This window comes from Chanodichthys erythropterus, chromosome 8 (assembly GCF_024489055.1).
Source record: "Chanodichthys erythropterus isolate Z2021 chromosome 8, ASM2448905v1, whole genome shotgun sequence".
NCBI classification, from domain to species: Eukaryota; Metazoa; Chordata; class Actinopteri; order Cypriniformes; family Xenocyprididae; genus Chanodichthys; species Chanodichthys erythropterus.
In genome coordinates, this window is record NC_090228.1 from 23,016,171 (window position 1) to 23,034,767 (window position 18,597).

An 18,597-nucleotide genomic window follows, 5' to 3' on the forward strand; every position below is an offset into this window, starting at 1 on the left:
AAATCTATTTAAATTTTAAAAAAAAATTAAAAGGGGAAGTGCATCTCCTTAGCCTTAAACTGGAGTTGATTGACCCTCCACCTGAGAAAAGTCACAAACAAACAAAATGTACCTACCTTGCATTATCTAGTCAAGAAAAGAGTGTTTGGGTGTAAAATTATTCCTCCAGGTGCTTTTTGAATGAGGGATCCATATTCCAAGGCATATAAAGGCAAATATTAATTAAAAAGTCTTTATTGTATAAAGGCTATTTAGTTTAAAACAGTCAAACAAACAAACAAACAAAAACTATATGAAATGCATCATAACATTAATGTAATAATAAGTGCATGTAATAACTAGATAATAATGGGAATATGTTAATTTGCTATAATGTGTGCCTTGCCAGAAGAGGATGGTCTCCCCAGCTGAGTCTGGTTCCTTACAGGATTTTTCTTCACTTTCTTGTTGTTGTGGTGCATTTAGCCAGTCTCTTCTGTAAAGCTGCTTTTAAATGACATTTATTATGACAAGTGCCATAAACTTGTTACATGTGCACTTGGTTTTGGACTTCTTTCTGTACTTGTGTTGTACCATTTCCCGCCACTAGTCTGTTCCCATAGTTACTGATCATCTCATTATCACCACCAGCTGTGTTCCATCACCCACCTTGTTATCCCATGTATATAAGCCCCGTGTTTCCAGTCATGTGTGGTCCGGTATCGTTCTTGTGTTGTTTGGTTGTCTCACCGTTGTACCTGTTCATGGATTTAAAAAAAAAAAATAAATAAATAAAATAAAATAAAATGTGGGCCATATCAAACACGCTAGACAGACGTGTAAGGGAAACAGGTCAGTTTAACTTAAAGGGAATTATTGATTACAGTTTTTCTCAATCGCTTTGGCAAATTTTTTTTTCAAACCGTCTTAAAATTCTCTAAACTGGAAGTGCAATTTTTTTCATCCTGATTTTAGTCCTCTGATCTGTGTCTGCTTTGAGACTTCAGTGTAAACACACACTGCTGTAATTGGCTGACATCTTTGCAATTGAAATGAGTATTACATGTGGAATCCTTTTGAATACTTTTTACCATATTTTTACTATTACAGCTGTCGAATGTATTCCTATCACATGGAAGGTTGCAGTTATTAACATTGGACAGATGACAGTCTGTTGATCATGTGAATGCAGTGATCTCGTCATTGCAAAGCAATTTCTGCGCTCTCACAAAATGCTTTCACCCTAACTAACAATGCAAACACTATTTAAATAAAGCGAGTCATTATGTAGACCGTCACTATAATGGGAGTTTTGCTAAGTGTCCAGATAAACTTGCGCTGTGTGATCGACAGCTTCAGACATTATAAAGAGAGCATTCCTTGAAGTAAAAATACTAGGTTTATTCATTATGAATTTAACTGTCATTACCGGTTTAAAAATTAAATAGGTTACTTACATTTTGCGGAGTCCTGGCTGATTCCAGAACAGTTGATTCCTGATCTTTGAGCAAAAGTTTTTGGCCAAAGCCAGTATCGACTTGTTCTCAAAACAGTTGCTGGTACAAACATGTACAGTACAAGCATGCAAGTCAACACTGACGTGACTAGGACATACGTTAAAAATAAACTGAATCCATTTTTCTCTAACATTGGGATCCTTCAGCAGATTATGTTTTTCCACAGCCTGGAACAACACAACATGTGGCATTGCAATTTTGTTATCACAATCTTATCGTAACTACTTTAGATCCACTTACTGCTCATCGACTGAACATCAGTAGGCTGGGACAATGATGTGATGTAAAAGTAAGCGTTGTTGTCTTGCTCCAGAGGCAGAGGTATGCAAATGATTGTGCCCCGTGACCAGGGCCGGCGATTGCTATATGCGAACTAGGCGGTTGCCTAGGGCGACAAATATGTTGGGGGCGCGGGCGCCCTCTAGGGTCGCCGTTATGTTATGTTATGTTATGTTACGTTACGTTACATTACGTTAGGCAAGTGCGCAGTTGATGAAGAAAATGAAGCGCTCTAATAAACCCTCCGGTGCACAGGGACGAAAACGGAGAAAGCAAGAAGATAAAAGGAAAACCCAGTATAGAGGTAAATCTCCTCATCTCAGCCATTAAGGTGTTAAATGAAATAAATTTGCTTAGTATTGTGCATCATCACCTTGAACGTTTCACTGCTGTCACTAAGCTATCACTAGCTAGCTAGTTACTTTGCTAGTTTGCTACGTATTACTAGCAAACGTAGCTTCACTGATAACCTACATGGATGTAAATGTCAAAAGACCAGTATTTCGGATAACGTTTGCATGCTAGTTATGAAAAGTACAGTTGCTCTCTACTCTACATTCATTATAACTAGCAGGCTCATACACATACAGTAACCATTATGCTGATAGTTGTTACTTAGGTAAAGTTGGTTTTATATTTGCACATTCAGACTTCTGATAAATTCAGACTTTCCAATAAATGTGTAATAAATTAAGGTTTGCAAATTTTAAGGGGGGGGAGCTAGAGCCGGCCCTGCCCGTGACATCACATGCCACCTCTTTCCAAACAAAGCTTTTATACAGCCTGATTATATAAATGCTTAAATGACGACGAGGACATTTTAGGTTATGGAACTTACAGGATGTAATAATTATTATTATATGCTTAAATGCTGAAAGACCAAGAAAATTTTGATTTCTCATGTCATGACCCCTTTAATTTATCCTTCAAAACCTAGTTATTGTGTCAGGTATGCTGGCCAATGCCACCAAAATAAAGTGTTTTTGTCATTGTGTAAGCCACACTGGTCAAAATGTTTAGATGTTTTTTCACCATGGAAATATTTGCACTTCTAGTCTCCAGAAGTGCAAGGTGTCAGGTTCTCAGAGACATTGCAATAGCAATGTCTTTGAGAACCTAGAATCCTGAAAAATGACCCACACTTAATAAGAATCACAAGATTAAGTGTTGTGAAATACATGAAGACATTTTATAGGCTTTATAGACAGACAGATTGAGAGTGACTCTTGAAGGACCAGCACCTCATCCTCTTGTACCACTATTTGAAGAATTTATCTTCCAGAATCTGGCAGTATGGTGTTGGAGTTCATTTTTAGTCCAACTCCTACCCTGAAGTCTGTTTTGCAGAGATGGACTAAAATGATCTCCCCATCCACAATCTCGACGCAGCGCAAGTTCCCTTGAAAGGGATCGCCTCGGTTACGACTGTAACCTCAGTTCCCTGAAGAGGTAATGAGACGCTGCCTCGCCCTCCATACTTCCGACATGCCTGTGATCGACTTGCTTCGGCCTATCAGAAGCTGACATTGTTTGGACTGGGTGTGCTTTATAGCTTCCTGGTCATGACGTTCTAGACTGAATGGCATCCCAAATAGAAGATCATCTTATTTAGGGTCCGGAGTGTCGATTTGGAATTTATATGGAATTCTGCTTCTTGATCATTTTTAAAGAGTCATTTGTGACTGGTTCGATCTCATTTCCTGCTAGGGGTGCAACGGTTCATTTTGCTCATAGTTCGGTTTGTATCACGGTTTTAGGCTCACGGTTTCGGTACGGTTCGGTATGTGCTATGTTTAGGGAAAAAAGGACTACTGTCAAATTTAAAATAAAGAAAATAAGAACAAATCAAACTACAAGCAACATCACAAATCAACAAATTGAGCAAACAATTCAAATAAAATAAACGGTGCTTTTCAGGTATCTAACAGTAGTTTTCAGGTACAGAAAATGAATAAAATAATCAAATATAAAATAACTGCATGTTATCTTCAATGTATAAATTAAATAAATATTAATCATTTAGTTACAAAAGCTATTCAGTCAAGAGCAGTGAGTGATTTCTTTGTCATTTGTTGTTTAATTAACATTAAAAACACAGGCAGCAGGAATGGGCTTCTTTCCCTTTTAAGACATAATGCACGATTTTGTTCAACTGTTATACGAAATGAATTTAGTTTAAACACAGCAACATGCGCTGTTCAGGTCGCACCTGCACTCGTGCGCCATCAACAGGGTGATGATGACGCCTAAATGACTGCACATATTCGAGCATACGGCACTCACAGTGAACCAAATTTACAGAGACTGACAGTTTTGTCCATGTTTTGTCCCGTTTTTGTTTTATCATCGCTGTTGTAACGTTTTGGGAAGCCAGAATGTGTATTCATCGACTGAAACATGCATTATCCGAATTCTGTTACACGTTGTCAACAAACCTAATAGATGTGTCGTCATTCAAAATGAACCGAGGTGCAAGTGCGTGCCGAACCGTAAGTGGAGAACGGTACGGTTCGATTTTTATTTTTATTTATTTATTTTTTTAAACGAGAACCGTTGCACCCCTAGTTCCTACAGACGTGTTTAACCATTGCACTCATGTCTTTTGCAGCATCTCGAATGAATGGTGCACAGAGGCCGGTCCTTCATGCACAATGTGATTTAGCAGGACATATTAATAGAGTGCCTCAGGGATGACGCATTTTTGTAGGCAAAACCCAAAGTCTATGGGTTTTTTGAATGGGTTTTTGCTAAATCGCCTGAAATAAGGTCTGTGGTTAACAAAGCCTCTAAATACTTTCATGTTTTGATCTATGATATAAAACACACCAGTTATAACCCATTTGTGAATTTTTTTTACTTTTACTGTGTCTTAAAATCAGCGGTTGCTAACAAATTGCTAAAAGGGACTACTTCCTTTGGCGGGGACTTTAGACGTCATCAATAAAAACGGGACATTTGGACAGTATCTCTCATGAAAAAGTGGATAAGTATTCATACACAGCGCATATAATCAGCGAGCATGTTTTTAAATAAAGTTGTTTTTAAATACAGTTTGAGGAAGCTTGGTGGTGACGACGTTGATCCGCGACCATGGTGTGCTGTAGCCCGTTTATAGCCTACTGTTAGCCTTTTATATCAGACGACTTTATTTAGGCTTCAAAATCTATAAATGATGTGTTCACTTGTAAAGATTATCTTGATAGACAAAACGTGTAAGTGTCATATCCCTTTGTTAAACACAGAGCTTATTTTCTGCGATTTTCCAAAAGTCTATGGGAAAACTGCATAGGCTTTCAACCGAGGGAACCCGTGCGCCGCTAACTTCCGGGTTGGCCTACAAAAACGCATAGATCAACATCCTTGGTTAGTCCTGGAACCACATTCCTGTCAAACATCAGGTCACCTAACCCTAACCTATCCTTGAAATCAGAGGGAAAAGTTTGCTTGAATGTTGTTCAAAATCCAACTCCAGCCCTAATCATAACCATAATCCAAAAATGGAGGAAACTGAGAAACTGTCTGATAAAATTATATAAAACCTTTAACCTTTTTAATTATTTAAAAATAATTTTTTATTAAATGTGGGGCTTATTTCAGCTGAATTTATATTTCTTTTTACATCTGCTCTACATATTGGTTATCATGTCAGTATTTATTTAGGGGGTGTTTGTTCTTTCTTTTTTTAACATCCTATGCAGGTTAATGACTGGTCCATGTTTATTTTGTTATTAAGCTTGTAAAATTAATTACAAATAATTACAGGATGATTACTTCCAGGTAAAGCTGGTTAATCAAGAATTCTGGCTGGTAAAAATCAATTAAGCAATCAGTACCCAGTGTTGTTCTTTTCAGCAAGTTTCCAGTCATTTTAGCTGCTATTTGCAGTTAGACACCCCCCCCCCCCCTCTTTGAAAATTATACACAATTTACACAATCCGCTTCCCTTGCCCCTTTATGCTCTTGTTTTATTGCTCTAACTGTGTGTAATCATATAATCCTGTCACATTTCTTAGTTCCTCTGTCGCACCCCTGTAAATTGACATGGCAGGAAAGTGTAACGGGTCCACTGTACTGTGACTGTTCTTTAATTAAAAGTCCCTGCTTCTCTCTGGGTATTCAAACAGCTGCACCTCTGACGAACCGATTCCCTTGCCGCTCTCAGCGAGTCTGATTGCTGCGTGGCCACTGCGGTGATTAAAGCATGATGGCCGTCCCAGTTGACCAACATTAAATCCGCTAGATTATATTTACATCAACATATGCCCAAGAAAAGGATCTTCCTATGAGGCTGAAACAAAACTGAAAATGAAAAACATGTTCTTGGCTCAGCATCTTTTGTTTATCCTGGAACAACATTCCTTTTAAAGAAGGAAGTAGTCAGATAAGTTCCACACCCTAACCTTACTGTAACTACGAAAACCAGACAGAAATAAAAAGAATGTTGTTTAAGGCACTTTAAGGCTGGGTCATTATTGTAAACTGAAACTATGTTATCTTAAAGTTTAAGACATTACCGTTTTTATGACAATCATGAACCATTTCTGGATATTTCATTTGTGGATATATATCTATTAGTTTTTTTGTGGATAAATATCTATCAAAATCATTGCTGAAACTAACTACAACAAACTGAAATGTAAATCAATTTTGAAAATATTGTCAAAATAAAAGTTTAGTTTTATTTATATATATATATATATATATATATATATATATATATATATATATATATATATATATATATATATATATATATATATATATATATATATAAAATATGAAACCAACTGTTGGCATAAAAGGGCATGTTACATATTACATATTTAACAGAAAAATCTACATTTTTTTTTTTATTTGCAGGCTGATATACGATTCTATAACATGTTGTAATAAAAAAAAAAAAAGCTAAAGTTAGTATAATGGTCTGACATGGGAAAATGAAAGCCCAGGGAGAATGATGTATTTCTTTCTGGCTGTTATGATGTACAATGTTGGCTTAAACCTCTGATCTTGTTGAAGACATACAGACTGCACAGTCTGAACGTTTGGCGCTTATTAAGGGAGACAGCCTGGATGTTTTCTGGGAGAGAGGGAGAGTGGGTGGGTGTGAACTGCCGGGAATGTCACGTTTTCCTCTGTGCTTTTTACACAGGGATTCCTAACATGGGACAAGTAACATCTCACCCGCGCTTTCACTTCCAGCTTTGATGTTTCTCACTCTGGCACCCCTCACTCTAGCTCCGAGGGGCTGCATCTGTCTGTATCCTGTCAGCGGATGAAATAGATGACGGTTGCACAGAGAGCTCTATTATCCTCCTACTCCCTCTTGCCCTGTTATTTACACTCTGACTAGAGTTCACGCTGCACTTTTGATGCCACCCGTGTACTTCGAGGTTAGAAACCTTTAGCAGTGTCACTCAATCTATCGCAGTTTATTTGGTGAAGACCCGTCCCTCTAGGGCAAATTCACTAAATGGTTGCGACAGTTTCGTATGCAGTATTTCAACAGAAAACCTGTGTCTTATTAACCAACTGCAATGTGGTTTAACTAGAAGCTAATGCTACCCTTTGAGTATTTAAGTCTATTCATTAAAGACCAGTGTTGGGGAGAGTTACTTTTAAAAGAAATGCATTACAATATTGCATTACTCTATTAAAAAATGTAACTAATTGCTTACTTAATTTTTGTTGAAAATAAACAAAGCTGTTCTGCCATTCTGGATTGTAGACACAAGTGAAGAAAGTTTAACACTAACTTCAGCAATAAAAACAAACAAAATTGATGAAAGGGCCCTTGCACCCATGCCATCGCAACTGGTGGCTTTAGGAAAACAGCACGGCGGGCAATATGCATTTAAGTATATAAATATAGACGGACTATGTCAGTCATTGGTGTTAGCTACACTTACAGGTACCAGCTGGTGGAGATATGACTAACTAAATTTTGGTGTGTAGATATCTTCAGGCCAGGGCACTTATCAAACAGAAGTTTGAGGCAGATTGGACATTGTGTGCTTCAGTTACAACAACTTCCTGTTTCATGACGATAAATGTTGCTAGCATGTTTTAGAATGTTTGTAGCATGTTTAGCACTCAATTGCATATTTTAGTGTGCTGCTAGTAGTGCATCACAGTGTTAAACATGTCACTTCCTGTTGCCAGTGGCTGGCGCTATTACTGTAACTGAATATTGTCATGTAGATGTGTTCAGGGCAGGACTCTTCTCAAACATGTGAAGTTTGGGGCAGATTGGACATTGTATGCCTGTGTATCAACAACTTCCTGTTTCGTTGCGTAATCAGATACAGTAGCACTTTAATGTGTTTCTTGCATGTTTGGTACCTCATGGCATATTTACATGTGTTTCAGGGAGTGAATTACTAACTGAATATGTCTTCATGTGAACATGTAAAGTTTGGGGCAGGTTGGACATTGATCCCTGACTTACAACAGCTTCCTGTTTCATGGCGAAACATCAGACTTTGTAAGGCCATCACGGACAAGCCGTTCAACGAAAACGTGCAATTTAACATCGCTAAGGCCTTAAGATTAGACTCACCAAATATAATGTTGATCTGGTTAAATCTCAATGAGGAGTTAATCACAGTGTTAAACATGACATTTCCTGTTGCATGCAGGTGGCGCTATGACTGTAACTGAATATTGCCATGTAGATGTCTTCAGACCAGGGCCCTCATTTATCAATGGTGCGTACGGACAGATTTGTGCGTAGTGAGTGTGTAAGAACAGTTTCACGCAAAGTGTGGGATTCACCAACTTGTACTTAAACGTAGAAATGTGTGTAAATACAAACACACCTCTGAGCATGCTTACGCAGATAATCTAGTGGTAGAATAGTGACACTACACAAAATCATTTAAGAGTGTCACAGTATGCATTAAGCAATCCACATGTCCTGTGTTTCCTTTATTTATAAAACACTCAATTTATCAATGGTCTAGTTTTACACACAGTGCATAATTGGTGTCACTGTAAAAAAAACAAAAAAAAAATTATGGTTAAGTAAATAATACAGAAAAACAAAAACAAAAAAACCCAAAACAAAACAAATGCAAGTTATTTAGTAGTACTCAATTTAAGCTTGTAGAAATTACAGTGTAAACAATTGGTAATTGTTTCAAAGCAGCTTTACATATTAGAAGCACAGAAAAAAAAGGGAAGTGGTTAAAACTGTACAAACAAGCGTGGTAATATGTAACATATACAAGATGGTGCTACATTAAGCCAATGTCGGCTGACTTCCAGGGGTGGAAAAAAACCCCTAGGAGAAAAACCCAGCGTGCTAGCACTGGGAAAAAAGTCCTAGGAGGGAAAAAACCCCTTGGAAGATATATATGTGTAAATGTATGTGGAGATCAAAATCTGAATTGTACATTTTTATTATAGAGATTAAAAATCGATTATATATAAATATATGCAAGCGGATACGGGGATTAAAAATCTGAATTATAGATGCAGCCAGAATTGGATCTTTAGGCCCATTGTCTCCTGGGCTACGCTGTAGTCAGGTCCAGACGCAGGTTCTCCATCTGATCTGGATACGGCCTGGATCCAGCACCCGGCAAACCTCAGGATAAGCAGAGAGACAGATATTAGCGTAGATGCCATTCTTATTCTGATGTACAGGTATATCTAGTGTTATAGGAAATGTTCTCGGTTCCGGCCGACCTAATTATTGCAGCGTAACAATCCTTTAACGGATTTGAAAAATGTTAATGTATTGATAATGTGTTATGTGTATGCAAGAGCAAAGAGATGTGTTTTTAGTCTAGATTTAAACTGACAGAGTGTGTCTGCTTCCCGAACAATGCTAGGAAGATTGTTCCAGAGTTTAGGTGCTAAATAGGAGAAGGATCTGCCGCCTTCAGTTGATTTTGATATTCTGGGTATTATCAACTGGCCTAAATTCTGAGATCGCAATAAATGTGAAGGACTATAATGCATTAAGAGCTCACTTAGGTACTGGGGAGCTAAACCATTTAGAGCTTTATAAGTAAGTAGCAAGATTTTAAAATCTATACGATGTTTAATAGGGAGCCAATGTAATGTTGACAGAACTGGGCTAATATGGTCATACTTTCTGGTTCTAGTAAGAACTCTAGCTGCCGCATTTTGGACCAACTGTAGTTTGTTTAAAAGCCGAGCAGAACAACCACCCAGTAGAGAGTTACAATAATCTAGTCTTGAGGTCATGAATGCATGAACCAACTGTTCCGCATTTGTCATTGAGAGCATATGTCGTAATTTAGATATATTTTTTAGATGGAAGAAGGCGGTTTTACAGATACTAGAAACATGACTTTCAAATGAAAGATTGGTATCAAAGAGCACACCCAGGTTCCTAACTGAGGACGAAGGTTTAATGGAGCACCCGTCAAGTGTTAGAGAGTATTCAAGGTTTTTTCGTGAGGAAGTTTTTGGTCCAAAGATTAGGATATCAGTTTTTTCTGAATTTAATAATAAGAAATTTCTTGTCATCCAGTTTTTAATGTCAGCTATGCATTCTGTTAGTTTTGTGAATTTGTAGGTTTCGCCAGGGCGCGAGGAAATATAGAGCTGAGTATCGTCAGCGTAGCAGTGAAAACTAACACCATGCTTCCTAATTATCTCTCCTTTTGTCACCATATATGGTTCATTGGAGCCGTTTCCGAATGCTAATGACCTTGAACGTGAACGAGCATGGCAATTATGCACATGTGGGATTTATCAACAATGATTGCTTACTCATGTGCGTAAGAACTGCGTGCGCACGTTCGATAAATGCGGATTTTCTTGTACTTAGGCACATTCTAAATTTCATTCGTTGGACAAAATATAGAACCTTTTCTACGCACTGTTGATAAATGAGGGCCCAGGACTCTAATAAAACATGTGAAGTTTGGGGCAGATCGGATATTGTATGCCCGAGTTACAACAACTTACTGTTTCATGGCGAAACATCAAATTTTGTCAGGCCACCATGGACACACCATTCAACAAAAACTCAAGATTTTTGCAATTCAATGTCGTAAAGGCCTTTAGATTGACTGACCAAATATGATGCTTAGCTATCTGATAACGAACACCTCCTAGAGATTTTAAAGTACAACATCTGGAAATGGCAAAAACTGCAAACATTTTGCAGAGGAAATTCAACATATCTCGTTTCCTGTTGGGTTTTCAGATTTTGCTCCCAGGGACTTTTTTTTGTAAGTATTGGGCTATATGTGTGTACCACATTTCATACTTGTACATGAAACATAGTGCGAAGGGCGCGTAATGGAAATTTTATAGGTGGTGCTATCGAGCCATTTTGCCACACCTAATTCTGAAACCCATAACAGATTTTGATTCATTTTGTTCAACTCTTAATGAGTGCTGAGTAGTCCCTCTAAACTAGAGTGTACCACCGGCGGGCGCCACCTAGCTACAAAAAAATTAACAATCATCATATTTTTCAAAATGACTGCCTTGATCAACACAACATAGGTGTCATTTGAAAGCTTGGAGTCTAAACTTTAGCCCCACAAGACCCATATGTAAATAATATACGGATGTTGCAGCATTTGTAGCTTTCACGTGGCGTTTTCGCTATAACTTCATGAAACATGCATAGATTGTAGAAAATTGGTCCAAAATCAACATAATCCCATGCAATCACAAGATATTCCTCATGGAGGAGCTATTTTATGCCCATTAAGGCGACGTCAAGGGCTAAACAAAAAGGCTACCTTGGTTCCAAATGCTGTGACTTTTGATTACTTTATGCTGTCACCACAACATTTAATCCAGATGCAGCTCACATATAGGAGAACTTCACCAAATAAGAATTGTCCTCTTACCTTATTTCATTCCTGAGTTATTGCATGTCAAATAAGAAAGATGTGTAAAAAATTATATTTTATCAGTATTTTATCATATTTTCTCAGCATGAGAATGCCCAAAGGTAAACACATTTTTTTTTTCTCTAAAAATGTAAAAGGTATTCTATCAAATGATATCTACCTTTTAGGGTCCATTAACACCAAGGACGATAATTATAACTTTAAAGGGATAGTTCACCCAAAAATGAAAATTTGATGTTTATCTGCTTAGCCCCAGGGCATCCAAGATGTAGAGGACTTTTTTTCTTCAGTCGAACGCAAATTATGATTTTTAACTGCAACCGCTGCCGTCTGTCAGTCAAATAATAGCAGTGATTGGGAACTTGAACAATAAGAGTCGAAAAAACTTCCATAGACAAGTCCAAATTAAACCCTGCGGCTCGTGACGGTACATTGATGTCCTAAGACACGAAACGATCGGTTTGTGCGAGAAACCGAACAGTATTTATATAATTTTTTTACCTCTAATACACCACTATGTCCAACTGCGTTCAGCTTCCGGCTAGTGAGGTCTGATCGTGCTCTGACAACGGAAGTGATGTCTCGCGCTCATTGAAGTATATGGGCGAGACATCACTTCCGTCATCACAACATTAGTATAACATTTTAGTTATCAACATTCTACACAGAAAAAATTTGGTGTAGAAACTTTCACTCAGAAATTTCACAGATAATTACAAAGAATTGACAAGTAACATATTCAATAGTCATCAGTATCATCATCCAGCTCAACTTAGTTCAAGTTTTACTCTCATCCAAAAGTGTCAGTGCACAATAAATAACTTTCACATACTATATGAAAGTTATTTATAGACTACATTTGATCAGCTATATTTTTTATACAGGACTAATTCCGATCATGACAAAAGGCATGCTTCAAATGATGATCAAATGATGGAAAGCTATGCTATAATGCAAGTTTGGGAATTACGCAGTGCATATTGCTTTTAGTGACAGTGTGTGCAAATAAACAGAGCTATCAGCAGATACATTATAGGTTGTTTGCACATGATGTCACAGCAGCAGCGCAAATGAGTCTGGAGGGCAGGGAGTGATTTTCCTATATAGGAATCCTACCAAAAACTCAAAATTCGTATGTTTTGCGTCATTTATGGTTGCTCAAATCGATAAAATCGAGAACCCAGAAGGTGTTTATATTGTTTATCGATTACATAACTTATACCGTTTTTTTATAATTTATATTGTTTTTTAACTTTAAAAATTGTCGCCTTTTAATAGCGTTTTGCATCTGCTGATACTGAAATGAATATGGATACCTGCTTACCTTATTTGTTTTTTACTTTTAAATATCCACATTCTTCATGGTATCGTTTGCAGGGAAGAGAAGCTATTTTATCCCACTGAATGATTATTTGGTGTTTTCACTTCAATGTAGTATTCCGTTCACAATGTTGATGTGGTTACCATGAGAACAGTGTCACACGCTGCTGGTAGAAAATGTCCAAATAAATAAATGTTTAACAAGCTGACAGAAGTCGTTTCAACAACAAAGACAACACTTTCAAAAACACTCAGCTATGTGATTATTTTATTGAGTGATAGGGAGTGGGTTAAATCAGTGACATTATTAGATTTGATATACAGCATCTTCCCGTCACCTCCTCAACCTGCTTCCCTTACTGTGTTTTTACACGTAGAAAAGGCAACAATTGTATTACACGTCCAGTTTTTTCTTTGAACGATGATGTGAGCTCCTGTTGCAATTCTCGATTCAGCATAAATGACCTACAATGGACACATTTTTCACAATCGCGACAAAAAATAAAAAATACTGCCCTAACGTCACTTGTAGGCAGCACGATATAAACAAACCCAGACTATAACTGAACACGGCGTGACGGCAGCTTCACATTCTCTGTATCTTCCTCCTCGATGGCAGGAAAGTCTATCATTTCAATGGAAAAGTCGCTCATCTTCATTACATAAAGATCTTGCCAACATATGTTGTGATTTTCTGTTTATACCTTTCTAAACCAGCACAGAAAGGACTTTTCTCCATCTCTTCCATTCTATTTTTCACTGCTTGCCCACCACCGGTATTTCGCGCGTCACCAGAACCACATGATTACAAACAACCTATTAGTAAATTCCTCCTCAGTGTATCTGTATTTCTTTCCATTTACCCCCTTCACTGTCTTCCTATCTCCCCCTCTCCTTCTCTTTGCCTGTCTCTCTCTCTCGCCACCTTGTCCTTGAGGTCTTTCCCCTTCGTCAGCTTGCCAGGAACATTCACCCACCCACTGGAAATTACAGCTGAGAGAAAGAGCTGTTTTTATGCATTTATCATCCTTTCCACTGAAAACTCCTTGAAGCATGTGTCAATTTTATTAGCATGTCAGGTGGAAGCCCTTATCGAGCGCGCTGGACCCTGCAAGCATTCGAGACCCAACATGATGTAATCCCATGTGTGAAGCTGCCTGGAATCACAAATTAAAAGGAGCATTCTAGGTTCTTTTCAATTTAATGTATCTATTTACTGCATCTCTGACATGTAAAAATGAGCAGGAAAGTGTTAAAACAATGTTACATTAACAATAGAAGCCTAGCAGGATTTAAAATAGTAATGTGAAATGTATAGTTTATATTTTTTTTATTTTTAATTTGTTTAGTTTAGCATAATATATATAATTCTTATGCAATATGCCATTATAAATGTTTCAGACAGCAGTATATTGTTTAATTCAGAAAGAGGACTACCGTTGTCATCTCAGAAACATAAAGTTAATATTTTAATTCGATTACAAGTATCTTGGAAGTCCAATCAGATGAAATAAGGAAACAATTTTAAAAATCATGTAGGTCTTTGCAAATATTGCAGTCTTTGCATTAAGGAATATAGACCTTATGTAGCCCTGCACCTTCTTAGTGCTGCACCCATTGTGTTGTGTGTTCCAATTTCCACAGCATGAAGATAAGATCTTATCAATTTATGAATGAACCTCTTATCTTGAAATCTTACCGACTTCCGTTTCAAACATTACAACGCTTATGATAACTTTTGTTAACTCTACTATAAGTAAATCCACTTCACCAGCTAATTACTCTTTGACAGCGATGCCATTGAAATATACAGAGCTACAGCAAAAAAACGGAAGTTCAAAAACAAAATTCTAAAGATTGCTTGTTTCTCTAGTGCATAAGGTATATATTGTTCTCTGGCTTTATATAGCAAAGTTTGGCATATGCAGATGGATCTTTGATTAATCAATGCATACAGAAAACGTATTTTGTTTTCTAACCGCGCATATAAAATATAAGAAATAATATGGTATAGTAGTATGCCATTCTGAAACCAGAATGCCATTGCTTTTACGGATATGTGATGTAAGATTTTTTATTATTATTTATTTTAATTTATTTTATTTAATTAATTTATTTGATTTTTTAAGCATTGTATTCTGTTGGGTTCCACAGTTTAATGCGAATACAGCCTACAAAATTGACCTGAAAATGTCATCCATACAACCTGTTAAAAATAAATAAACACACAAAATAACCAACCTCACATTTCCAAAAGTAAACCATAAATAGGAGATGAATAGATAGATGAGACCTATGTAATTTCCTCTGTATACTCAAATAAGAGAGGAAGTATTCTTCAAAGAAGTCTTAATGTGACTTCCTTTAATTTGAAATTAACCAGGTTTTTGCGTGGCACTGACAAGATTGACAAAGATAACTGTACATGAACAGGATTGGTAAGTGATTCTATCACACTATCACATGCATGTTTATTGTACGCTTGCCTGGTAAAATTCCGTTGAAAGTATATTTACTGTAAATATATTTTCTGGTTGTCCATAAACACCACCAATGCTGTCCATATGCATGAAAATAATCTGGAATTTTTTCTTTAGGAAAGAGAACAGGTGAAAGGGGGAGTACATAAGACACTAAATGGAAGGTCCTGGACAATCCCAGGGATTTGTTCTGGTTGTCAAGGGATATACTAAGCATGTCCTCATAATGGAACGGCTGTGTGTAAGCTCTAGATCAGAAAGACTTTATTTCCAGTCCCTCAGCACAATCCCTTCATCCACTTGGAACAGAAAAACTCAAGATTTTATCAGAGAGGACAGGGTAGACTTTCAGAACCCACCACTGACACAATCATTTACCTCACAACCTACACTAATGCACAGTTACTAAAGCCCAGATGCGGAACTTCATCTCTTCTCTGCTGCACCTGCCAAGTTTACCTTGAACATCTACCTTGAAACATCCATATTCTGCACAGTTTTTTTTCAGCTTCCACTTAAAAAGCTAGTTAAGATTTTGTGCACCAAAAAAAGTCATTTTCTAGTCTCTCTAAATAGGATCCTGTACCTTTAAAACTTCTATATGTGAATGACCTTTGTAATGTTTTACTAAATTCTGCATATTATGTTACTTCACCCTGTCTATCATCAGAGGTAGGCCAAGCTCATAAATACTGCATAAGTAAATGTGGGTGGTCATATTTTAGGGGTCATGGCTATGATGTTATTAAAAGTTTATATGTTCCTGGTCTTATTGTGAATATTGTGGTGGTTCATTCTGCAGTTAACCAGGTGTTTTATGGCTGTCACTTTTCGTTAGTATGTTCTTATTAGTTTGTGAAGGTCAATACATGCCTTCTATTAGCTATTAAAGTGACTCTGGACGAGAGACTGGGGTCAGATGTAACAGAACGGCAATCGTTATGCTCTAATTTATTTTATTATTTCAATCATGAACAAGCTGTTGTGATGAAACTTGTTCAGTATATGCTCAGTAAAGAAGATTTAAAGTATAAAAGTATTGAAGCTTTTTGAATTTAATTTAAATATTTATTTTATCTATAGGTTGTTGGGACCAAATCAGCATATAATGGCTGCTGAAAAATCATATAAATTGCATTGGAATAAATGGCATTTTAAACCATGCTAAATTAGAAAAAATTTAAATTGTAGTAATATTTCACAGTATTACTGCTTTGTTGTATTTTTGATTAAATTAGAAAGTAGCTGGTAGATGTGTAGTAGTCTGTGAGTTATGAATGTAAAAAAATTCCTACACAATACTTCTTTTACTCCATTTATTCCTCAATACTAAATACTTCAGTTTACACAGACACACACACACCGAGAAATTTGTTGCCAGTTTCTGTTTTGTCATGCATAATTATAATTGTTGATGTTTAATTTCCTTTTACAGAAACCTGCTCGACAGGGATACGTTTTCCAAATCAGATCCAAGTAAGAATGTCTTTCTTGTACCTTTTTATATTTTTTGCTCAAATGCATACAGTACTGTGGAATATGCTCATCAAACTTTGAAAAGATTCTGAATTATTTCAGTTTACTATATAGTTTACTATGTAAACGTACTATGTACAGCAGTACAATCAACTGTTCTCAGCCTTGTTAAGAGGGGACTTTCTACAAAGTCTGAAAGCTTACACAATCACATGACTCACTGCTTTCTGTTTGCATTCTCTCGCACCGATTGTGTGAAGTAAAGCCTCCCGTTTCAGATCTGAATGTGGCACGGTCCTCAGATATAGACACTCCGTGGGCGGCCCTGATTATTGTAATATTTGCTTTCAACTCAAGTCTTTCTGAAGAGAAAATCTAAATGTCACACAGTTGGCCTTCATTATCAGAGTAATCCAAATTCAAAAGTACAGGCGAGGAGAGCTGTCTAAATGATGATACTTAATGTTGTTAACCTACTTTGGGTGTTTTATAAGATTTCAGAATTATTTTTTTCCTGTTACTTTTTAATGATTTTAATTATTTTAATGGCCTACTCTCAAATACTTTGCATAAGTAGAATTTTATGAACACATTTAGTCTAAATCACATTCAAAACCACATTAACAACTTCATATGAAGTTTCATCATATCAGTATTCTAACAGCATTGATGTTTCACCACACCTTTATCAATGATACTTGTCAGTTATTTTCTTTAATTACACATTATCGCACCACTCACTCACTCATTTTCTCTATCACTTAATCCTCTAGAACTTTTGTTTAGAATTACAATTCTTTATAGTCACTCACTCTGATCATTCATTCACTTACTTGCCCACCATTCACTCATACTCACTCTTTCATGTACTGTATATACATTATCATTCAAAAGTTCATCAAAAGTGACAGTAAATACATTTATATTATTACAAAAGATTTCTATTTAAATTAATTGTTGCTCTTTTGAACTTCTCCATTCATTGAACTTCTTCCCTCTTTCCAGTTTCCACAAAGTTATTGAGTTAAGTACAATTGTTTTCAACACTGATAATAAGAACAGTTTTTTTGGCATCCAAATCAGCATATTAGAATGATTTCTGAAGGATCATGTGGCACTGAAGACTTTCAGCTTTGCAATTCAGGGCTGTGCACAGATATTTTGGGAGGCAGGTGCTCAAATGAAATAAAAAGGGCACCCCTCTTATTGATCATCTTTTAATTAATTACACTATTTAACACTATACAATAGGCTGTTATTAAATTATCTCAGTATAAACAAAATCCATTTTACCATTTATCAAAATTCTCTTACATTACAATTACAATAATGATATGAGATTAATGTTCTAAATATAACATTTTTAATTTAGAAATATGAGATGTTGGGAAAAATGAAATAATATTATAAATGCAGTAGGTGGTGGCATATCGTAATAAATGAATCATAGAATCATTCATTCATCCAATTCGTTCAAACCACTTGATGCATTCATGAAAGAAGCGTGTCCACTGACTTGAATGTGTCATTGAATCATTGACTCACTCAATTTGTTCAAAAACAGTGAATCTTTCAAGAAAGAAATAGCGTGTTGCTGAGAGACGCAAGATTTCCACTTAGTTTGGTCTGTCAAAATTGACAATGTTGTCTAAAAATTGTCAATTCATATTATTTATCAACTTATTGATTATTGAACTGTTG

At 36.5% G+C, this 18,597-nt stretch overlaps 1 protein-coding gene across 4 annotated transcripts in view; it reads left to right on the forward strand.

Annotated features, from left to right (window-relative positions):
- LOC137024619 (copine-8) overlaps positions 1–18,597 on the forward strand; it is a 196,533-nt gene that overhangs the window by 20,283 nt on the left and 157,653 nt on the right. For all 4 annotated transcript variants that reach the window (XM_067392368.1, XM_067392371.1, XM_067392369.1 and 1 more), the window contains exon 2: positions 16,856–16,896. In XM_067392368.1, coding sequence (XP_067248469.1) covers positions 16,856–16,896 — 41 coding nt within the window. The remainder of the gene's footprint in view (positions 1–16,855; positions 16,897–18,597) is intronic.